General features: G+C 40.2%; 1 protein-coding gene across 5 annotated transcripts in view; it reads right to left on the reverse strand.

Annotated features, from left to right (window-relative positions):
• Window positions 1–23,143, reverse strand: part of RB1CC1 (RB1 inducible coiled-coil 1) — an 88,837-nt gene that overhangs the window by 3,436 nt on the left and 62,258 nt on the right. For 4 of the 5 annotated variants that reach the window (XM_039254264.1, XM_039254262.1, XM_039254263.1 and 1 more), the window contains 7 exons: window positions 14,255–14,420; window positions 11,362–11,470; window positions 11,026–11,266; window positions 6,594–6,648; window positions 5,460–5,507; window positions 3,170–3,228; window positions 1,106–1,242 (listed from right to left, as the gene is read on the reverse strand). In XM_039254264.1, the coding sequence (XP_039110195.1) occupies window positions 1,106–1,242; window positions 3,170–3,228; window positions 5,460–5,507; window positions 6,594–6,648; window positions 11,026–11,266; window positions 11,362–11,470; window positions 14,255–14,420 (815 nt within the window). The remainder of the gene's footprint in view (window positions 1–1,105; window positions 1,243–3,169; window positions 3,229–5,459; window positions 5,508–6,593; window positions 6,649–11,025; window positions 11,267–11,361; window positions 11,471–14,254; window positions 14,421–23,143) is intronic. The other variant, XM_039254265.1, reaches the window with a different exon arrangement.

The raw sequence follows: 23,143 nt of genomic DNA on the forward strand, positions 1-23,143 counted from the left end.
TAAACACTGACTCTCCTATTCTTGGGAAATGCACACTGAAATTTTTAAAGACAAAGATCTCTGATATAACTTAGACCCTTACAGTTCTAGAAAGAAAACCAGGCATATGTTTGTGTATATTTATGTATTTATACATTTAGACATACATACGTAGGCTAAAACAAATGGGGCAAAATATTAACAACAGGTGAATTTGAGCAAAGATCTATGGGTCTTTTTTTTTTACACTGTATTTATTAGGCAACTTTTTGGTAAATTTCAAAACCATTTTGAAATAAGAAGTTTAAAGAAATGAAAAAGAACACACAAAATTTAAAAAATAGCAAGTTCATTGTTTTCAAGGCACAAAATCAGTTAAGCTTATCTTCTCATTTTCCAAGGTCACATGAAACCTGTACAAGGCTCTGCACGTTCTATATAACCCACCACCAACAGCCAGGATGGCGTGATCACGTGACACTGGCCTAATTCAGGAATTGGTATTTGCTCATATTGCTAAGTCATTCCAAACAGAAACAGTGTAAATGGACACACAGCCCTGTATTTTAATAATTCTATTTAAGCTAAGTATCCCAAGGTATCTATCCTTTTTTAAAGATCAAAGCAATTGTTAATAGACACTGTAATTTAATATATTTTAACAATGCTTCTTACCAAAAGCCTAAAGAAACTATCGACAAAAAAAAAAAAAAAAAAAAGGCATGAACATAAGATGAAAAATAAGGAGAGAAAAGGCATTTTACGACTGGAGAATCTTTTTTCTAAAATTGGTCTTTATTGCCTTTACAGACAAATAAGTGTGTAGCAAGCTAAAATAGGCTGCATTTATATGAGAATTTCAACAATATAATTCTTTTGCTAGGGCATATCTGATCCAATCTCATTAAATCCACTCTATTTTTGAATGGTCAGTAGAATCTGAGAAAATAATCTGTATAATGCAGATTTTATAAAAATAAAAACAAAAGCAAAACAAAAACCAAAAAAACACATTAAGCAGAGTTCCCTCTTTGTGGTTTAACTGTTATGATTAGACAGGAGGGGGAAAACCTTCGACCCTCTCTACCTCCAGGTTTATCATTGTAGTTACGGACGTGACACTTACCGCCCTCACCTGGTCGGAGGTCCAGGGCAGGCAGAGACTCCGAGTGCAGGAAGTACAAGGTGGGACTGACGGTGAACAACACATAGTTGTCATGGCGCTCGTCCAGGATGATGAGCACCAGGTCTCCCACCTGAAAGCTGAATGAGGAAGGCACTTGATCGTCCTACAGCGTTACAAGTATGTATTCTGCAGTGTTCAACCATATATTCAAGTATAAAATGCCACCTATTGTTTAAACAACAAAAACAGAACACACGCTTGGATGAGGGGGGAGAAAAACACCCCCATGGCCATCTGGTCACAGGAAGAGACACTGGGCCTCGTCTTCCAGGCGGACCACACGCTGCAAGCAGTCCCTCCTGTCCCCATGTACAGGGCTCCTCAGTTTGAAAGAAAAACCAACTGTATCTAGTTCATGTACTTAATTAGGCTTAACCAAGTCAATGGAAATTCCTGCCTCAGGGTGAGGGCCTGCAAGTCGGAGCAAGGAAGAAGGACATGGCTCTGAGTGATGGGCTCCTCAGAGTCGGTTTTCAAAATGCTGCTGAGAACATGAACAGGCCTTGGAGGTTAATTTTTGCGGCCTTACTGAATTTATCTATCAGTTATAGCAGTTTTTGGTGGAGGCTTTAGGGTTTTCTTTATATAGTATCATGTCATCTGCAAACAGTGAAAGTTTTACTTCTTCCTTACAGAGCTGGACGCCTTTATGTCATTTATGCTGTTTCTGCTGTGTGATTGCTGCAGCCAGGACTGCGGTGAACAGAGGCAGTGGTGGCTGGGGGAGGGGGGGTGAGTGGACAGGTGAATGGGATTAGGAGCACGCTTGTCATGCTGGGCACTGAGTGACACAGAGAATGCGGAAATGCTACATCGCACACCTGAAACTAACATTAACATTGTGTGTTAACTAACTAAAGTTAGAACTAAAAACAAAAATTAAAATCACTGGGAAATCTTTGAAAAGACAACAGTTGAGGCGCCTGGGTGGCTCAGTCAGTTCAGCATCTGACTTTGGCTCAGGTCATGATCTCACGGTTCATGGGTTCGAGCCCCGCGTCGGGCACAGACAGCTAGCTCGGAGCCTAGAGCCTGCTTCAGATTCTGTGTCTCCCTCTCTCTCTGACCCTCCCCTGCTCACGCTGTCTCTGTCTCTCTCTCAGAAATAAATAAAAACATTTAAAAATTTTAAAAAAGAAAAGAAAAGAGAACAGTTGTTTGTCCATTCCTTGCTTATCCTAAGTCCTCAATGCCCGTCCAACAAGGCATGGCAGGCACTGTGGGGGCTAAACACCAGGACATCTTTACAGAGACAGATGGGGCCTCTCCAGGCAGCTTTTTCTTTTTTTTATAAAGCTCGTCTCATTCTAATCTTTGAAAGGCCCCAAACCGGATCTGATTTAACAGACAGCTGATACATAAAAGCAGATGCCACTTAGCCCTGTAAAATCACTGAGAAAAGATAAAATTCTAACCAGAAGTTGAGGGTCTGGAACCACAGATGTCTGACAAGCAAAACTTTAGTTGACAGACCTGATTATAGACAAAATATAGAAGTCTAAGCAGTACTCACGAGCTGTTAACAATGCTCTCTGAAAACTTTATTACGGAGACAGACCCTCCTTTCAAAGAGCCTGCGCCAAAACCCAATATATTACTGTGAGGGAATGTGGTCCAAGAAGGCTGTCCGTGAAATAATTCAACTGATAAATTTAATAGTGTATTATGAATTTGTGGTATATCAATTAAAATGAGGTCTGAAAAATAAAAATGAGGTGGCAGTGGCTGAAAAGTGAAGCAGAGTCAAAAAGATTTTGGAAATTGTGTAAAAATGATCATTAAAGCTGTAATAGGAATGACTTTGAATGTGATCCTAATGTTTCCAAGAATAATAATTTAGAAAAACTTGGCTTTTTAATAAGAAATTTTACAACCAATGTGTATAAAACAGGCAGCTCCATGCACCTGAAATCTGCAAGATTTCCATTAACACTTCAATACTATCTAAGTCAGTGAATTTATTTCACAGGAAAAACTTTCAGAAAATATAAATAAAGTACTTACTCTCTAATAGCTATCTTTTCGGAATGCCTTGAGGACACTGAAGACATACTCTGAGACATCTAAAAAAGGGACAGGTCAGAAAGCCATTTACATAATTAAAACACTACATACAGTTATTAGGTCCGTGCTGCAGAAATTCCTTTCGATGTCATATGCATTCACATCTGTGTCTCAGCTTTTAAGAGTCCCAAGTATAAGGTTCATTAATACAATTTCTTTCCTTCAACAATGATTTTCAGTGGACAATTTCACCTACATTTTTACTTGTATTATTTTCTTAGTCAAATGTGCCTGCACTGAAAACTAAATACAGTGAATTCCATAGCTAATATTAAAAATATCACAGGGAAAGAGATGAACAATTTTTGAAGAAGACTTTGCCAACTGTAACACATCAGTTTCAAAACTTTTGGTAAAAGAACACACCAAAAACCTCTTTAGGAAAATCATATTCAAAGGCCCAATAACTAGGAAAAACAAATAAGTGCACTACAGAGTTGGCAAAGTCCCTCTCTTACGTCCAAGGCAACTACTGAGAAGCTTCAGCGTACAAAGTCACTGTTCCGACCAAGTGCGAACTAAGGAGAGTGTGACTGTCACCCACGTCCTCTCCGGACGATCAACAAAATGGAATGAGACCCGCGCGCTGACGTGCTGTTGCCCTCACTCGGCTGGGGTGCCTGCTCTTCTAACAGGCTTCAATCCATTTGTTACACCACCACATGACACACAGGATGTGTGTCCCCTGTCGTGGGGCCAGAAAGGAGGGCAAGGATGCCCACAATTCCCAAGCAGAGCAGGGGGCACAGAGCTAAGACAGATAAACAGATTTCTCTAATTAAGCCTAACGCTGATTCTCAGCAGCTGTTCCATTGCCCTCCAAACATAATCTGGAATAATGCAGGGTCTCATTAGTGTTTGGAGACAAAATAAAAAGAACAGTAACAAATAATGAACAGAAAGGCCTGAAAGCATAGGAATTTATCATCAAAATCATTGAACGGTCTACATGCTGCAGGTGAAGACCAGTTTGACCATCCATTTTCTAGACCATATTTTACTTAGATTTTTAAAAAAGCTTAAGTTTTTCAGATATTTATTGTCAACGAGGGCTTAGATTTAAGAAAACACTGTGAAAACAGTTATAAATTGATATGAATCTATGCTTAGCAATGAGACAACTCTCAGGGTGGGAGTAAGGTTGTCTGGATCTGAAGGGCAAAGTTCTTTCATTCAAAACACTTCGCAAGCATCAACTGTGTACCAGTTACTATTCAAGGTGCTAGGAACACAGACAAAACTGACCATAACTCTTGCCAAACAGAGCTTATATTCTATTGGAAATGCTGCATAAATCAGCATGTTGAATGGTGTCTGAGGCAACTCTTCTCTGTCTTTTTGAACAACGGTTTGCTCTACTTACAAAAACAGCAAACAGCCTTAAGATTATCTTGGTGATAAATTAATGATCAACTGTAGTGACTGTAGACTAATTGACTATATGACCGATGACTACAGAATTAAGATGGAATTTTTGCTGTTCAAGTTAATAGAGGCAGGTTATAGAGCAGATGTTTCCCTATAAGATACTATTTTTAAAACGCTCCATTCTAATCAGAATCTTAAAACTTTTCAAAAGTACTGAACACACACCTTAGGTTATTTCCTTCCCGGTAAAATATAATTATTAGAACTTGAAAAATGAAGTGCTTTGTTAAAACAAGTAAGATCAACTGTATAACTGTTCAAGGAATTAGTTAAGAAGTTTGCAGGTTAGAGTAAAGCCAAGATTAATTCAGAAGATTACACAGGGTCTCATGCAAAGCGTTGGGATCAAACACGTTCATTTAAAAAAAAAAAAAGTGAACGGATATAATGTATTAATTATGCACCCTTAAGAGTGACTATGTTAATTTTCAAAAAGCCTATAAAGAGCACTTCTAACTTAGTTACCGCCTTAACAATCCTAACTCAATATTACAAATACATGTAATTATGGAATCTTAAATGATCATAGGTTATTAATCCCCAGAAACACTGCCTTGATTTTGTTGACTGATATTAACACTACACTAGTAAGGTAGACTGGTTGGTCAGTTTGACAGCTAGAAGGCACCTCTGATCCGCGGTCACCCCTCTGAGAATCAAGTCATCACTGACCCACATAGCCCAATGAAACGACTAGAAATAAACTAATCAAACCAAACATATTTCTGATGGTATTTATAATGAAATGTAATGCAAACCATTCTGAAATGTTAACATCTATTGGCCAAGAAGAATAACTTACCAGTCTTTGATTTAACCGCTTGTTTTCTTCTTCCTTCAGTTGTAATGTCTGCAGGAAAAAACAAAAACAAAAAAAAAGGGACCTGTGGTTTACCCCTTCTACCTTCTCAACTTGAAACTTCACAATTGTCAAAATTCCCTTAGTCTTCACATTATATGTTCTGATCTAGTATGAAAAGTTAGTGAGGATATTCTTTTTTTATGGACCCTTTCCAACTTCTTTCATTATTTACAGGCTTAAGAGAGAATTAGAACTATTTTAGGGTATGTTTACCTAAGCAGAGGGTTCTCAAAGCTTAATATGCATTAGAATTACCTGTGGAACTTGTAAATATGCAGTGAGTAGCTGAGATCTATTCCCAAAGACCCTGTGAGGGATAGACATGGGCCAGGGGCCCGGACTAGGTCTGGTGTAAGAGGAGGATTCTGCAGTTTTAACACACACCCCATGTGATTTTGACAAAGGTGATCACACAACCCTTTAATACGAAAAGAATGAATGATAGAACACAAAGTTATAGGATTCTGACTTTGGATTCTTATCGGACGATTAAGCTTGAAAAGAGCAAGAGAATATGTTGAAAATCTTAAAAGCACAGGAATGAAAAGTGATCTATGAATAAAGATATATTAACTCTGGTTCAAAATTATATATAACCTGACAGTACAACTGAGAGGAAACCCCTAATTGCTTTTTATTTCAATTACTCTCTAAAAAAATACCACCCATAGCTTTTCATTACTTATACTCAAGTTTTGCCCACTTCTAGAATATATGTACCTTGTTTTTGATATAAATACATGAGGTTCCTATTTATGATGTGTTGCATTCTGAACTGTTACTGAATAAAACCATTATTCCCTACATTCATTTTATAAAGACCACCAATCTTTTTCTTTGATATAGACTTCATTTACTGGTAAGAAATGACAAATAATAGACCTGGAATACTATTACCAAATATTTAGCCACTTGAATAATAAAAAAAACGACACGATTTCTCAAAACAATCACAAAAGTAATTAGTTTTTAAAAAGATGTACTTTATAAACACGGTTTCAACATAAAGTTTATGTAACTGCAACCCCAGTGCGAACATAGTCAACATTGCATTCAAGAAATAAATTTACTTACTCGTTCTAACAGCATTATTCTCTGTTTTTCTTCAGATAACATATGGATATTTTCTCTAAAAGAGAATGATTTATTTTAGTTGAAATTTTTTAAAATTCTGGACTTTATGTTCTTCACTAAGATTTGGAAATTTAACCATTAATACAGAGCACTTTAAAAATTAAAGGTTTGGACTACATTTTGAAAAGCAGCCTGTTTACATTAGGACATGTTTCAGAGGTATATGGTCAGAGGTCTTGAACCTAGGTCAACAAACCTTTTGAAATTATAAGCAAAACTTTGCGCATACATTTTTCTAGGGACCATGTCTTTTGAACTTGAAGTTCCCCGAGGGAGGAAGAAGCACTCCTCTTCCTCCACGTGGGTTAATGTGTGTCACCAATAAAGTGGTACTTCCTGGGTGGCTTCGCCATTAAAACTGGAAACAAAATGCTACACATCTGTGATTAAGCCACACACAGAACTTAGTATTTCACAAAAAAAAAACAACCAAATCTCAATAAATATTTTAGCAGTACTATTAAGTGGCTAGAAATGGGCTAGTCACTCTGCCCGCTGTGAATTTGCCCATCACACTAAAATACTCAAAAGTTAGAAAAGAAAAAAATGTATAATATGGTGTAGGCTTCAATTTCATATTTTTATTACAATTCTTTATTGAGGCATAATTGGGAAATAAAATTGAGACATTCAAAGTGTAAAATATGATGACCTGATATACATATGCATTGTGAAAACATAGGTCTAATTTTTCGGCAAGGTAGGGAGAATACTGAAATCCGACTCTACTATCAAATTCAATGATACAACATAGTGTTATCACTTACTGTCACCATGTTATATCCTCAGGTCTTTCTTACTCATCTTCTAACTTGTAACTGAACGTTTGCAACCTTCCCCGCACTAGCCCCAGCTCCTGGCAACCACTTTTCTACTCTATGAATCTGACTTTCTCATGGCTGAATCGTAAGTCATATATTTTTGTCCACCATTTTTAATTCATTCATCCATCAAGGGATGCTTAGGATGTTTCCACATAATAGCTACTGTGAATGATGGTGCCATGAACACGGGAGTGCAGAGATCTCTTCTGAGATAATGGCTTCATTTCCTTTGCACAGACGTACTCAGAGAGGAGACTGCTGCGTCATATGGTAGGTCTACTTTTAATTCCTTGAGGAGCCGCCATACTGTTCCCTATACTGGCTATGCCAGTCTACGTTCCCACAACAGTGCATGAGGTGCCCATTTCTCCACATCCTCACCAGCATTTGTTACCTATTGCCTCTTCAATAACAGACACACTAATAGACATGAGGGGACTGGTATCTTGTGGTTTTGATTAGTATTTTCCTTACACTTGGTGATACTGAGCACCTTTTTCATGTATGTCATCTTTATGTCCTCTTAGGAAAAAGGGCTATTTTCTGCCCACGTTTTAACTGGGTGGTTTCTCTGCTGTTGAGTTGTGTTATTTTATATGTTTCAGACATTAACAACTTATCAGATACGTAATTTGCAAATATTTTCTTCCACTTCATAAGTTGTCTTTTAATTTTGTTGACATACAGAACCTTTTCAGTTTGATGTAGTCCCACTTGTTTATTTTTGTTGTCTTTGTTTCCAGTGAAAACCCCCTGAAATCACTGCCAGGCCAATGTCAAGGAGCTTTCCTCCTACATTTTCTTCTAGGAGTTTTATGGTTTTGGGTTTTATATTCAAGTCTTTAATCTGTTTTGAGGTGATTTTTGTGTGTGGTGTAACAAAGGGATCCAGTTTGATTCTTCTGCATGTGGCTATCCAGTTTTCCCCACACCATTTATTGAAGACACTATCCTTTCCCCACTGAGCATCATCCCTTGCTCCCTTGTCAAATTTTAGTTGCCTGATATGCAAGACTTTATTTCTGACATCTCTATTCTGTTCCATCCAGCACTGTGACTATGCATGCCACCTGTCGGATTACTACAGCACTGTAATACAGTTTGAAGTCAGGGAGTGTGAAACCTCCAGCTTTGTTCCTCCTGCTCAAGATTGCTCTGGTCACTCAGGTTGTTCTGTAGTTCCCTGTGAATTTTAGGGTTGCTCCTTTCTAGTTCTGTGAGAAATGTCACCGGAGTTTTGATGGGGAATGCATAGAACTTGCAGATTGCTTTGGTTAGTGAAGACATTTTAGCAATTTTAATTCTTCGAATCCATGACTGCACAATCTCTTTCCACTTATTTGTGTCTTTAATTTCTTTCACCAATGTTGATTAAGTTAATTACTAAGGATTTTATTCTTTTTGATGCAATTGTAACTGGGACAGGTTCAACTGCCTGTAAACATAAGGGCTTATTCCCAGACTCTACTTCAATGGTCTATATTCATGTACATACATATATCTACATACATATATATCAGGCTACCATCATTCTGTTCTGAACACTGTAGCTTTGTATTAATTTTGGACATGTATGTTTCCAACTTCATTCTTTTTGAAGATTGTTTTGGTTATTTTGAGCTCATTGTATTTCTGTATGAATTTACGAACCACTGTGCACTTCAAAAAAGGTGTATTTCAACAGGAATAGTGTTGAGTCTGCAGATCAGAGTATTGGTGCCTCAACAGAATTGTCTTCATTTTTTTTAAAAAAAGATTTTATTGGGGCACCTGGGTGGCTCAGTCGGTTAAGCGTCTGACTTCGGCTCAGGTCATGATCTCACGGTTTGTAGGTTCGACTCCCACATCAGGCTCTGTGCTAACAGTCAGCTCAGAGCCTGGAGCCTGTTTCAGATTCTGTATCTCCCTCTCTCTCACCCTCCTCTGCTTATGCTGTCTCTCTCTCTCTCTCAGACAGAAATAAAACATTAAAAAAAATTTTTAGAAAGATTTTATTTTTAAGTAATCACCACACTCAACACGGGGCCTGAATTTACAACCCTAAGCAAGATCAAGAGTTGCATGCTCTACTGACTGAGCCAGCCAGGTGTCCCTGATGTTTAATTATATGTCTAATTATTATTGCACTGAGTCATGATGACCATCTTCATATGCCATTGTATTTGAAATGCTAAAATTGTCTTTTGGTTTACACCTATATTAACAAATGAGATTAACCTATATCTGATTCTTTACAATTTTTAAATCCATACCTGTGGTTATGGTTCTATTCATTCCACATATTTATTTGTATCTTCTTTTTACTTGATATTTTATTTATAATCGTTTATACCTTATATACTTTTATGAGTTTCACTTTCTGATACATGTATTGAGATTATACCATTGTCCCACTGCTACCACCTTGACTATATCTCACATTTTTGATACTCTTGTTTAGACTTAAGTAACTCAATTTCCATTTTCTTATCAATACCTATGTTGTTTATATAAGTATTCAAATTAGCAAATGTATAAACTTTTGTTACTAATTTTCAATTGCTTATGCTTAGTGGCTGGAATTACATCGATATTTAGAACTTTGAGACTTGTTTTGTGAGCTGGCATATAGTTAATTTCCTTAACTGCTACTCTATTGCTTTATTTATTTTTTTTCTTCATCGTGTCCTGACAGGAAAAAGGTCTACTATACCTGAGGCTCTACAAAGTTCTCCTTTTAGATTTAATCCACTTTTTACTCGTAGACAACTGATCGAAGTTGTATTTTTAAGCTTCTATCTACAAATCAACCGACTGCTTATGGTAAAACTGTACCCTCTCTAAATATGAAACTTTTTTTTAATGTTTTATTTATTTATGAGAGAGAGAGAGAGAGAGAGAGAGAGAGGGAGGGTATGAGCAGGGGAGAGTCAGAGAGAGAGGGAGACAGAATCTGAAGCAGGCTCCAGGCTCTGAGCTGGCTGTCAGCACAGAGCCCAACGCGGGCTCGAACCCATGAACCTGAGATCATGACCTGAGCCAAAGTCGGACGCTTAACCGACTGAGCCACCCAGACGCCCCTGAAACGTCTTCTTTAACTACTAAAAACCTTTCACTTTGAATGATTTATATATTTTCCCCCTTACTACTTTTCTTCAGGTGCTTCTCGTATGCAGAACTGAGTTGGGTACTTCTTGAGAGGTTTTGTTGTGATAGGGCAGTTAACTTTTCACGTTTGGACCTACTTCGGTCATTTATGCTTTCTCATTACCATGGTGTCTTTAAAAACTCCTCCGCCTTCCCCCGCCCAATACACACTCACCAAAGCAAATATATCCGTCACTCTAGTAACAACGCCTTTCCCTCCTAGGTAATGGACCTCAAAGATTAACCGCTTCCTGTGAAGGAGAACAGCTCAGCATCACGCGGGGACCCCTAGCCTGGAGGCCCACGGAAAAGTCTGGGGCGCACGTGAAGGGCCAACACAGCCACAGCGCCGCACCAACACACTCAACCGGCAATACGGAAATCGTCTACGAGGCCCAGCCTCCGAGGAGCGGGGCACTTACTGAACAGACATCATGCTGGTCTCCAGCGCCGCGTCCGCCCTGCCCTCCTCCTGCGTCTCCACCGCGGGTCTCTCCGGCTCCCCGGGGAGCTCGGGGGCACAGGCGCCGCACAGCTCCGGGGCCACGGCCACGAACGGCGGGGGGCCCAGGCCGCCGCCGCGCAGCTTACTGACCTCCTCTTCCAGTTTTTTCTTCTCCTCAAGCAGACGCGCCCGATCTTCAGACAGCGACTCGATCAGATCTGAAGGCCCCCAAGTTGAAATAACATGATGAAACGTTTCGCGTGACAGTTTTCATTGTAAGAGAGGTTAAAAACACGTGACAGGCGTCACTCACCTTTATCCCGCTCCTGCTGCTGCATCGTACTTTTCAGCTTATCGTTAAGATCATTGATTATGTTTTCTTTTCGCATTTTCTCTCTGGTTAAAACAGTGTTAAAATTGGTCTGGAACAAGAGAATGACAACTACTGAAATGGTCTGCATGTACACAGCAGCTGGGGCTCAAGAAACTAGTAAGTACTTTTGCAGGGTGCATTTGTATGTGGAGGGGACAGAGCAGCTCACAGAGGATGTACTCTGGTTGGTTGGTTGGTTGGTTGGTTGGTTGGTTGGAAAGAGGGGGGGACAGAGGATCCGCTGAGGGTGCAGGTTGGAAAGAGGGGGGGACAGAGGATCCGCTGAGGGTGCAGAGCCTGACTCAGGGCTCGAGCCCACAAAACTGTGAGATCATGACCTGAGTCGAAACCAAGAATCAGACGCTTAACCAACTGAGCCACCCAGGCGCCCCCACAAATGTTGTTTATCCTTAAGTAAGAATGCTATACTGTCACAAATACATTGTCACTGTATTGTCCGGGTTCCATATGAAGATATGTTCCAATTTACTACCTTGCAAATGAATTGTTTTCTCAGTACTGTCTACATATTTATTGTCAGAGGAAAAGCATGAGGAGATGACTTTAAATTTGGGGGGAAAGAAAGAAAACTATGTAATACACTTCCTTTTTCTTCTTCTTTAATAATCTTCCTGCTTCTGGAATCTCCCTTTTGTTTCTATCTAAATCTGGACTACCATAGCAATGTTTCAGAGAGGTGACATCATCTCATCTCCTTCTCTTATCTGGACATTTGCAGCAGTGACTGCACATCTGGTTTATAATAGCCAGACTTGTTATTCTTCCATTTTTATAAAAACTTTCCAGGCGCCTGGGTGGCTCAGTCGGTTAAGTGTCTGTGATTTCAGCCCAGGTCATGACCTCACAGTGAGGAAGTCGAGCCCCACATCAGGCTCTGAGCTGGGCAAGGAGCCTGCTTAAGATCCCCTCTCCCTTTGCCCCTCTCCTGTGCACACACACCTGCTCTCTTCCAAAAAAAAAAGAAAGAAAAGAAAGAAAAACCAAAACCCTTTCCTACTATGTAGCTCATGCTCATTTATTGAAATGCCTGCCCAGATCAGCCCATTTGGCAATTCTCACTGTAGTTTCTTTTTTAAAGATGACCAAATTGTCAACAACTGCATTTGCAAAAATTTCCATTAAGATCTTCTTTAAACTTAAGAGCAAGAGATGGATGGCAAACGACCCTTCCCCTGTGCCCGGCATTTCCAACTCCAAAATTAAATGATTTCTGGATCATTAAAATGATCCTTCAATTAATGCATAATGCCAACAGTGCTAAAAACTGGGAGATATAGTAAGAATATGGCATTTTTAGATCAAAATTAGTGAGTTCATTAATTAAACACTGAGTTAAAGATCATTTCTAGAAAGAAAGCATTTGTAAAGATGCCTCAAAAGGGACACTGATGATATCTTTTGTTAAGCCATTTCTCTATATATTATTCATGTAAAAAGAATTAACAAATATTTATAATAGGATACATATTTCAGTAAATTGGGAAATCTAACATAACGAATGTGCTCATAAAGGAGCACATTCAGACAGCAAGAGAGCGTAGTACATTGTATGTAGAATGAATCATACAAAGGAATGTACAATCTCAGGTGTTTAAAAACAGAAACGTCATTAATGATCTCTTTCTTGGGAATTCTTACTTGAAACTGGTTGCCACTTCACCTCCCTTAACACAAAATTTCACTGGCTTCCATAACCCACCCCCCCCTTTCCTTTTCTAGTTACTCTCATTCCTTTTCAGGCTCTTCTTTCTTCTCCCAGGCCTTAAAACCTAAAATGTAAAGTTACTACAGGTCTTGAACTGCCATATTTTCTTGAATTCTAAAAAGACATGAGTGTAATCCTATCACTTCAGAAAAAGAAAACTACCACATCTATTAAATAAATGTGTACACCAACTACAACATGTGTAACTGTTTCGGAAGTGCCTCCCTTGGGGTAAAAAAAGCAGGTCACTCTTGCCCCCGGCCTAAGAGGTCCCCGCGGACAGCCACCATCCCCGCCCCCACAGCCTCCTGTGTCTGGCGGCCCCCCACTCTTTCTCCCTGCCCCAGGGGCCGTCCAGGTTAAGTGCAAATCCCACTGCAGCTCCTCGACTTCCTCTCGGACTGCTTGTCCTCCAGGCGCCAGAGGTGAAGCGCAAGCTCCTTCAGCAGGCTCCCTAGTCCGTACCGGCGGCCCCTGCATCCCTCACACGCTTTACACCCTCGCCTGTCCTCAGTATTAATAAGTGAATCGGCAAAATTCAACAGTCCACCATCATCTGCCACCAGCCCATCATGTGAGTAATTATTAGGAAAAGTGTAAGAAATTTGTGCTGGGGTGCCTGGGTGGCTCAGTTGGTTAGGCATCAACTTCGGCTCAGATCATGATCTCATGGTTTGAGAGTTCAAGCCCCGTGTTGGGCTCTGTGCTGACAGTTTGGAGCCTGGAGCCTGCTTCGGATTCTGTGTCTCCCTCTTTCTCTGCCCCTCCCCTGCTCGCTCTCGGTCTCTCTCTCTCTCTCTCAATAAAATAAACATTTAAAAAATTAAAAAAAAAAAATTTGTACTGATTTGCATATAATTTAGAATAATGAAATTTTAAAGCTCAGGGGGAAAATTCAAACACTATATATGAAGTAGTATAAGCACTTAAACTAATCTGACTTGAAAATGCTTTTATCATGAAGTTATTTAATGAACACCATCAAGGTCAATGCTGGAAAAATCCCATCTAACATATGAGGCACCCTCAGCTGCACAAATTATATTCATTAACTTACGTTTAGTTTCCTTAGACCTAAGATAAATGTAATGAGGGCCGGGGACATACCTGTTGCTCAGCAATCAGAGATGTTCGGACATTTTGCATTTCTTCATTCTTTCTTTTCTCTTGCTCTTCAAGTTGTTCTAGAAACTTTGCTTTTTCTTCCTGGAGCTTTTCTTGAAGTTCAGCAACTAGGCTTGAAGAATCCTCTCTAGTAGATTCAACGGCAAGACTTGAAAATTAAGCAAAGCATTAAAATATTTTCCAAAGGAACAAATAATCATGAATATATCAAATGCCACAATTGGCTGACATCAGAAAGGCTATGTAGCCTCCTTAAACCTCGCAGTAATTAAGAGATATTTCTGTGAAACCCTCCACCTTTTTATCTACCACAGGAAGAGAGCCAGAGGGCAAAGTGTCGCATACTGACACCAACATGGTTGAATGACTATAATGATTATATGTGATAAATTCAGGATACCCTGCTTCTACCTGTAAGTGGGAATGTCTTCAATATAAAAATCAATATGCCTCACAAGAACTCAGCTTCAAATTTCAGTTCTGCTGTTCCTAAAACTGTTAATGTACATGACAGAGAGATGAGATAAAAAAAAATAGAAGAGAGAAACACATACATTAAGATCACAGACACTGAAAAGCCCTTAATTTTTAAAATAGGTTTTGGTTTATTTTGTCAGCTAATGAATAAATAACACAAAACTAAAGGCGAGCTTAAATGTCCACACACAGTAACTCCACGTATTCATAATTCATATCCCCTTCCCTCAAAGTCAGCTAACCCCTAAAGGGCTGCTGACAAACCACAAACACTAGTTACTAAGCACTGTAACTTCTGACGCAGAAGTGAATTTTGTCTGTTTTCAATCTAATACATTTTTACAACAAAAAAATTTGCCCACAAAGTAGATAATTAATCCCACTGAGTTACATATATGTTAAACCACAGGAAAAAGGCTGCAGTCTTAGCAAATATTCCCACACTATTTTAGTGACGAAATCAACTCATTGCTTTATGTGTACATTTACACAATTTCAAATGACATTTTAATGTTTTTGGAATGAGAAGGCATTTTACAATCAATGTGGATACTGAAATTGTTTGCTCTGATTTATCTTATTTATCTGTGATATAACTTCATAATCTATAAAATTATCATGCTATTAACACTACAGCAATTGATAATCATACAAAAATTCTTCACTGTGATTCATTCCAAACTTCCTGCTAAACTCTGGTAATTCATATAAACTTGCTGCCCATTTTCTCTTAAGGGATGGTTTTATTTTTTTAACGTTTTATTTATTTCTGAGAGAGAGAGACAGTGTGAGCAGGGTGGGGTCAGAGAGAGAGGGAGACACAGAATCCAAAGCAGGCTCTAGGCTCTGAACTGTCAGCACAGAGCCCAACGTGGGCTCGTACCACGAACCATGAAATCATGACCTGAACCAAAGTGGGACGCTTAACCAACTGAGCCACCCAGGCACCCGCCCCTCTTAAGGGATGGTTTTAAATGACCAAACATGAGATACAAAGTTAGAGACATAATATTTTTATCAAAGTCTGACATTTCTTGGTTTACAGAAAGGCTTCAACTGCGGAAATACTTCATCCGTAATATAGTAAAAAAGCATAAGGTAAAAGACTTGCTTTCAAAGTTTTCCTTTAGGGCTGGAGGAGAAAGGGGTATGGAAGGTAAAAACTATAGCATAGACAGAAACCATACAGGCTATGCAAAACAAAGGATTACTGAAGAGCTAGAATATTAATGCAGACTCAACATACAAGTGTTAAGGATTAAAATTAGGTATGGATAGAGTTTACATATTAGTTCCTCTACAACAGTGTTTGTCTAATGTCTTACTTAATTAATTATTTATTTATAAGGCAAATTGTTTTTGAGACAGAGACAGACAGTGCGTGAGCAGAGGAGGGGCAGAGAGAGGGAGATACAGAATCCAAAGCCAGCTCCAGGCTCCGAGCTGCCAGCACAGAGCCCGACGTGGGGCTCAAACCCACAAACCGCGAGATCATAACCCGAGCCCAGGTCAGACACTTAACTGACTGAGCCACCCAAGCACCCCTATTTATTTTTAAATGTTTATTTTGGGGGGGGGACAATTGGGGAAGGGGAGAGAGAGGATCTGAAGTGGTCTCCTCACTGAGCACAGAGCCCAATGTGTGGCTCAAACTCACGAAATGTGAGATCATGACCTGAGCTGAAGTTGGACACCCAACCAACTGCGCCACCCAAGGGGCCCAAACACTGTGGATTTTATCACAAGTACCGTGTGAAGTCATCAAAAGAATTTTATCTAGAGAGAGGAGGATAAAGTAGAAATTTAGGACTGCAGAAGACTGTTGTGAGGATACTGGGCAGAGTACTGGAACACAGTAACAAAGCATAAAGCAGAGATGGTTTCAGCATGAGAAAGGAGTTCTGGAAGTGCTCGACTCTCTTCAGAGCAGGGCTGGGGCCCGGGGAGGAGGGAGCTGGCCATGGACTCCAGGGCTCACTGGGAGGGAACAGTCCCCTTCCTGGAGTACTTTTGGAAGACAGCATATCACCTCCCCAAGGGCAAAAGGCCCTACAGGGGCCAGCTAGAGGCTTTCCACTGGCGGGGGGCGGAGGTGCACCCAGAGGGCTTTCCGCTGGTGGGGGATGGAGGTGCACCCAGAGGGCACTTCACTGCTGCTTTCAGAGGTGCCACACCACAGACTCCGCGCACTGTGCAGGCGTGGGACTGCTTTTCTGGGACAAAAGACATCGGACACAGCGTGGAGAGGCTCTACTCTGGAGGAAGGTGGAGGGGGAGCAGGGCCACATGGTGCCAAGTCCTTTAAGATCTGAGTGCTGAATCCGGGCTGTGTGCCTAAGACAACGTGCAGCAGGGCAGGCTAATTGCCCTCACTCTTCTGCAGGGAGGCCTGAACAGAGAGAGCTGTGAGATGTGCCCCATCTGGGACAAGAGACTGCGGTGGGGCAGGGGTGCTCCGGCAACCACACTGCAGGACTTCAGAAAGCAGCAGCAGCCCATCATGGCGGGCCGGACCACTTACATCAATCCCGCACAGGCCAACCCCACCCCCCTGTGCCCGGTGACTGCATGTTGCCTGGCAGGACTGAGTGTGGCCAATGCAGAGGGGCCCCTCCTGCATGAGACCAGCACATGGCACCCCGCGTACGCCAAGGGCACTGAACAAACACACAGGACACCCCGCATGCACCAAGTACACTGAAAACCCAGTGCTTCAAAATGACACCTGCAGCCCCGCTGGAAACAGCACTAGCTTTCAGGGTTGTTGGGTTGTTGTTTTCTTTCCTTCTTTTTTTCTTTTGGGATCAGGCTCATAGTTTATTTGTCGGTTTGTTTTCCTCTTTTCTTTTTCTTTCTTTCTTTCTTTTTTTTTTTTGGATCAGGATTTTTTTTTTTTCTTTTTCCTTTCTTTTTTCTTTGGAATCTGGCTTCCAGTTTTTTCACTTTTTTTTGTTGTTGTTGTTCTTTTTCCTTTTCTCTTTATTTGGGATCCGGCTTTTCCCCCACTTTTTTTTCCAGGCTTATTTTCACAAACAAATCAAAAAACAAGCCTACTTAAAAGTCCAAACACTCTCCACTACAAGCACAGAGGAGCTCTGCAGAGGACTCACCAGTGTGAGAGAGCAGCCACACCTCAACAGCAGCGTGCACGCAGCGCACACTTCCTGAAGGGCCAGGCCCTGGGCAGGGTACGACCTCTTGTTAACACAGCAGCCCTCTAAGGTGCAGAAAACATAACAAACTTTCAAAACGCACCGAAGACAGAAACGCAGTCAAAATGACCAGGTGGAGGAATTCTCCCGCAAAAGGTGGAGAAGAAATCAAAACTGGAGACTTGTGCAAAACAGACATAAGCAACTTATCTGAACAAGGATTTAGAAGAGTGGTCGTAAGACCAGCGGCTGGCCTTGAAAAAAACCATAGAAGACACCAGAGAAAGCCCTGCTGCAGAGATCAAAGACCTAACGACTAGTCAGGCTGACATAAAAAATGCTGTAACTGACATATAAAACTGCCTGGATACAGTCACAATGAGGCCTGAAGAAGCAAAGGGAAGAATAGGTAATATAGTAAAATTATGGAAAATAATGAGGCTGGAAAAAAGAAGGAAAAGAACTATTAGATCATGAAGGGAGATTTAGAGAACTGAGTGACTCCATAAAACGAAAAGATTATCTGTATCATACAAGTCCCCAAAGAAGACTGGGAATAAGGGGCAGAAGAATATTTGAACAAATTTTAGCTGCAAGCTTCCTTACCGTGGGGACTCAAGTTCAAGATGCACAGAGAACGACCCTCAAAATCGACAACAGGTCAACACCGTAACATATTGTAGTGAAAGGTACAAAATACAAAATACAGAACTGAAAGAATAATTCTGAGCAAAAGGCCCTTAACCTACAAGGGTAGACACATAAGGTTAGCAGCAGATCTGTTCAGTGAAAGTGGGCAGACCAGAAGGGAGCATCAGGAAACGGTCAATATGCTGACTGGGAAAAATATGCAGCCAAGAATTCGTTACTCCAGCAAGGCTGTCATTCAGAATAGAAGGAGATTTAAAGAATTTCCCAAACAAAAGCTAAAGGAGTTCATGACCACCAAACCAGCCCTGCAAGAGATTTTAAGGGAGACTCCTTGAGCGGAGAAAAGACAGAAACAAAACAAAAAGACCAAAAGCAACAAAGACTAGAAAGGACCAGAGAACATCACCAGAAACACTGACTCTACAAGTAACACAACGGCACTACATCCGTATCTTTCAATAATTACTCTCAATGTAAATGGACTACATGTACCAATCAAAAGACATAGGGTATTAGAATGGATTAAAAAAAAAACAAGATCCATCTATATGCTGCCTATAAGACCCTCATTTTAGACCTAAGAGACCTGCAGACTGAAAGGGAGGGGATGGAGAGAGAACCATCTCTCATGCTAATAAGACTTCCTAATAAGGAAGTCTGAGTAGTCATACTCCTGTCAAATAAACTATATTTTAACACACAGACTGCAACAAGTGATGAAGAAGGGCTTTATATAATCATTACAGGTGTATCCATCAAGAATATCTAAACACTGTAAGTATTTATGTTCCCCATTTGGAGCCACCCAAATATATAAATCAATTAGTACAAACATAAACTCAATGATAATAATACAATAACTGTGGAAGGCTTTAACACTCCACTTACAGCAACTGACAGATCATTTAAGTAGAATATCAAGAAAGAAACAATGGCTTTGAATGACACACTGGACTGGATGGACTTAACAGATATATGCAGAACATTTCATCCTTTTTTTCTAAGTATTTTTTTTATTAACTTGTTTTGAGAGAGAGAGAGAGAGAGTGCACATGCGAGTGGGGGGGGAGGGGAGAGAGGGAGAGCGAATCCCAAGCAGGCTCCACACTGCCAGGTTGGAGCCTGAGTGGGGCTTGAATTCACAAACCGCGAGATCATGACCTGAGCTGAAGTTGGACGCTTAACTGACAGAGCCACCCAGGTGCCCCTCAGAACACTTCACCCTAAAGCAGCAGAACACACATTCTTTTCCAGTGCACATGGAACAGAACAGATCACACACTGGGAACATAAATTGTCTCTCAACAGGTTAAAAAAAAAAAAAACGAGATTATACTATACATATTTTCAGATCACAACGTGATGAAACGTGAAGTCAACCACAATCAAAAATTTGGAAAGCCCTCGAATACATGGAGGTTAAAGAACATCATACTAAAGGGGCACCTGGGTGGCTCAGCTGGTTAAGCCTCTGACTTCAGGTCAGGTCATGATCTCACTGCTCATTGGTTTGAGCTCTGCGTAGGGCTCTGTGCTGACAGCTCAGAGCCTGGAGCCTGCTTCCGATTCTGTCTTCCTCTCTCTCTGCCTCTCCCTTGCTTGTTCTGTCTCTTTCTCTCTTTCTCAAAAAAACATTAAAAAAAAAAAAAAAAGAAAATCTTACTAAAGAATGAATGAGTTAACCAGGAAACTAAAGCAGAAATTAAAAAAAAAAATAGAAGCAAATGAAAATGAAAACACAACAGTCCAAACCCTTTGGGATGCAGCTAAAGCAGTCATAAGGTGAAACGGTATTGCAATTCAGGCCTCTCTCAAGAGGCAAGAAAGGTTCCAACTATACAAACTAACTTACATCTAATGGAGCTAGAAAAGGAATAACAAATAAAGCCTGAAGCCAGCAAAAGAAGGGAAATAAAGATTAGAGCAGAAATTAAGGACAGAGAAACAAACAACAACAACAACAACAAATCAATGGAACAGATCAAAAAAACGAAGAGCGGGTCTCTGATGAGCCTCCAGCCAGACTTATCAAAAGAGAGGAATGACCCAAATAGAAAAAAATCACAAATGAAAGAGGAGAGATCACAACCCACACCACAGAAATACAAACAATTATGAGAGAATACTATGGAAAATTATATGCCAACAAACTGAACAATCTAGAAGAAATAGACAAATTCCTAGAAACTACCAAAACTGAAATAGGAAACAACAGAAAAGTTTGAACGGACTCATAACCAGCAAAGAAGCTGAATCAGTAATCAAAAATCTCCCAACAAACAAAAATCCTGGGCCAGATGGCTTCCCAGAGGAATTCTACCAGACATTTAAAGAAGAGCTAAGGGGCGCCTGGGTGGCTTAGTTGGTTAAGGGTCCGACTTTGGTTTGGGTCATGATCTCACTGTTCGTGGGTTCCAGCCCCACTTCAGGCTCTGTGCTGACAGCTCAGAGCCTGCAGCCTGCTTCAGATTCTGTGTCTCCCCCTCTCTCTGCCCCTCCTCAGCTTGTGCACTGTCTCTGTCTCTCTCAAAAAAATAAACAAACATTAAAAATTTTAAAAAAAGAAAAAAGTTAATAACTATTCTCCAACTGTTCCAAAACACAGAAATGTAAGGAACGCTTCCAAACTCATTCTATGAAGCCAGCATTACCTTGATTCCAAAACCAGGCAAAACCCCCACTTGTATAAAGGAGAATTACAGACCAATATCCCTGATGAACCTGGATGGAAAAAAATCTCAACGAGATAGCAGAAAATGAATTATACAGTAAATTAAAAGAATTATTCACCATGATCAAGTGGGATTCATTTCTGGGGTGCAGGGCTGGTTCAATGTTTGCAACTCAATGTAATTATATCACAGTAATAGAAAAAATGCAGAAAGAGCATTTGACAAAATACAGCATCCATTCTTGATAAAAACCCTCAACAAAGTAGGAATAGAAGGAATATACCTGAACATCATAAAGGCCATACATGAAAGACCCACAGGTACATCCTCATTGGGGAAAAGCTGAGAGCCTTTCCCTAAGGTCAGGAACAAGACGTGGATGCCCACTCTCACCATTACTATTTAACAGAGTATAGAATTCTTAGCCTCAGCAATGAGACAACAAAAAGAAAGGGAATGTAAATCAGCAAGGAAGAAGTCAAACTTCCACTATTTGAAGATACACAATATTCTATGTAGAAAACCTGAAAGTTTACACCAAAAAAATCGCTAGAGCAAATACAAGTATTCAGCAAAGTTGCAGGATATAAAATCAACATGCAGAAGTCTGTTGCATATATATGTACCAATAATTGAGCAGTAGAAAAAGAAATCAAGGAATCAATCCCATTTACAATTGCACCAAAAACAATAAGATAGCAAAGAATAAACTAAAGAGGTTAAAGATGCATAGTCTGAACACTATAGAACGTTTATAGAAGAAACTACAGAGGATACAAAGAAATGGGAAAGCATTCCATGTTCATGGATTAAACAAATATTGTTAAAATGACTGTATTACTCAAAGCAATCTATACATTTCATGCAATCCCTATCAAAATACCACCAGCACTCTTCACAGAGCTAGATCCAACAATCCTAAAATCTGTATGGAATCACCAAAGACCCACAACAGCCAAAGCAATCCCGAAAAAGAAAAACAAAACTGGAGGCATCACAATTCTGGATTTCAAGCTCTATTACAAAGCTGTTGTCATCAAGACGATATGGCCCTGGCACAAAAACAGACACATTAGATCAGTGGAACAGAACAGAAAACCCAGAAATGGACCCACAACTAAAAGGTCAACTGATCTTCTGACAAAGCAGGAAAGAATATCCAATGGAAAAAAAGTCTCCTCAAAAACTGGTACAGGGGAAACTGGACTGCAACATGCATAAGGATGAAAGTGGGCCATTTACTTACCCCAGACACAAAAATCAATTCAAAATGGATTAAAAGACCTAAATGTGAGACAGGAAACCATCAAAATCTTAGAGAACACAGGTAAGCAACCTCTTTGACCTTGATCAGAGCAACTTCTTACTAGACAAAAGCAAACATGAACTACTGGGACTTCATTAAGTTACAAAGTGTCTGCACAGTGAAGGAAGCAACCAATAAAACTATGGGGCAACTGACAGAATGGGATGTTTGCAAATAACTTGTCTGATAAAGGGTTAGTATCCAAAATCTATAAAGAACTTATCAAACTCAACATCCAGAAACAAATAATCCAGTTAAAAAATGAACAGAAGAGGGGGCGTCTGGGTGGCTCAGTCGGTCAAGTATCCAACTTCGGCTCAGGGCATGATCTCACGGTTTGTGAGTTCGAGCCCTATGTCGGGCTCTGTGCTCATAGCTCAGAGCCTGGAGCCTGTTTCAGACTCTGTGTCTCCCTCTCTCTCTAACCCTCCCCTGCTCATGCTGTCTCTCTCTCTCAAAAATAAATAAACATTAAAAAAGGAAATGAACAGAAGACATGAGTACACACTTTTCCAAAGAAGACATCCAAGTGGCTAACAAGACACATGAAAAGATGCTCAACATCAGTCATCATCATGAGAAATACAAATCAAAACCATGATGATTCTGGGGC

The sequence above is a fragment of the Hyaena hyaena genome, unplaced genomic scaffold, assembly GCF_003009895.1.
Source record: "Hyaena hyaena isolate Hyena2069 unplaced genomic scaffold, ASM300989v1 scaffold_475, whole genome shotgun sequence".
Taxonomy (NCBI): Eukaryota; Metazoa; Chordata; class Mammalia; order Carnivora; family Hyaenidae; genus Hyaena; species Hyaena hyaena.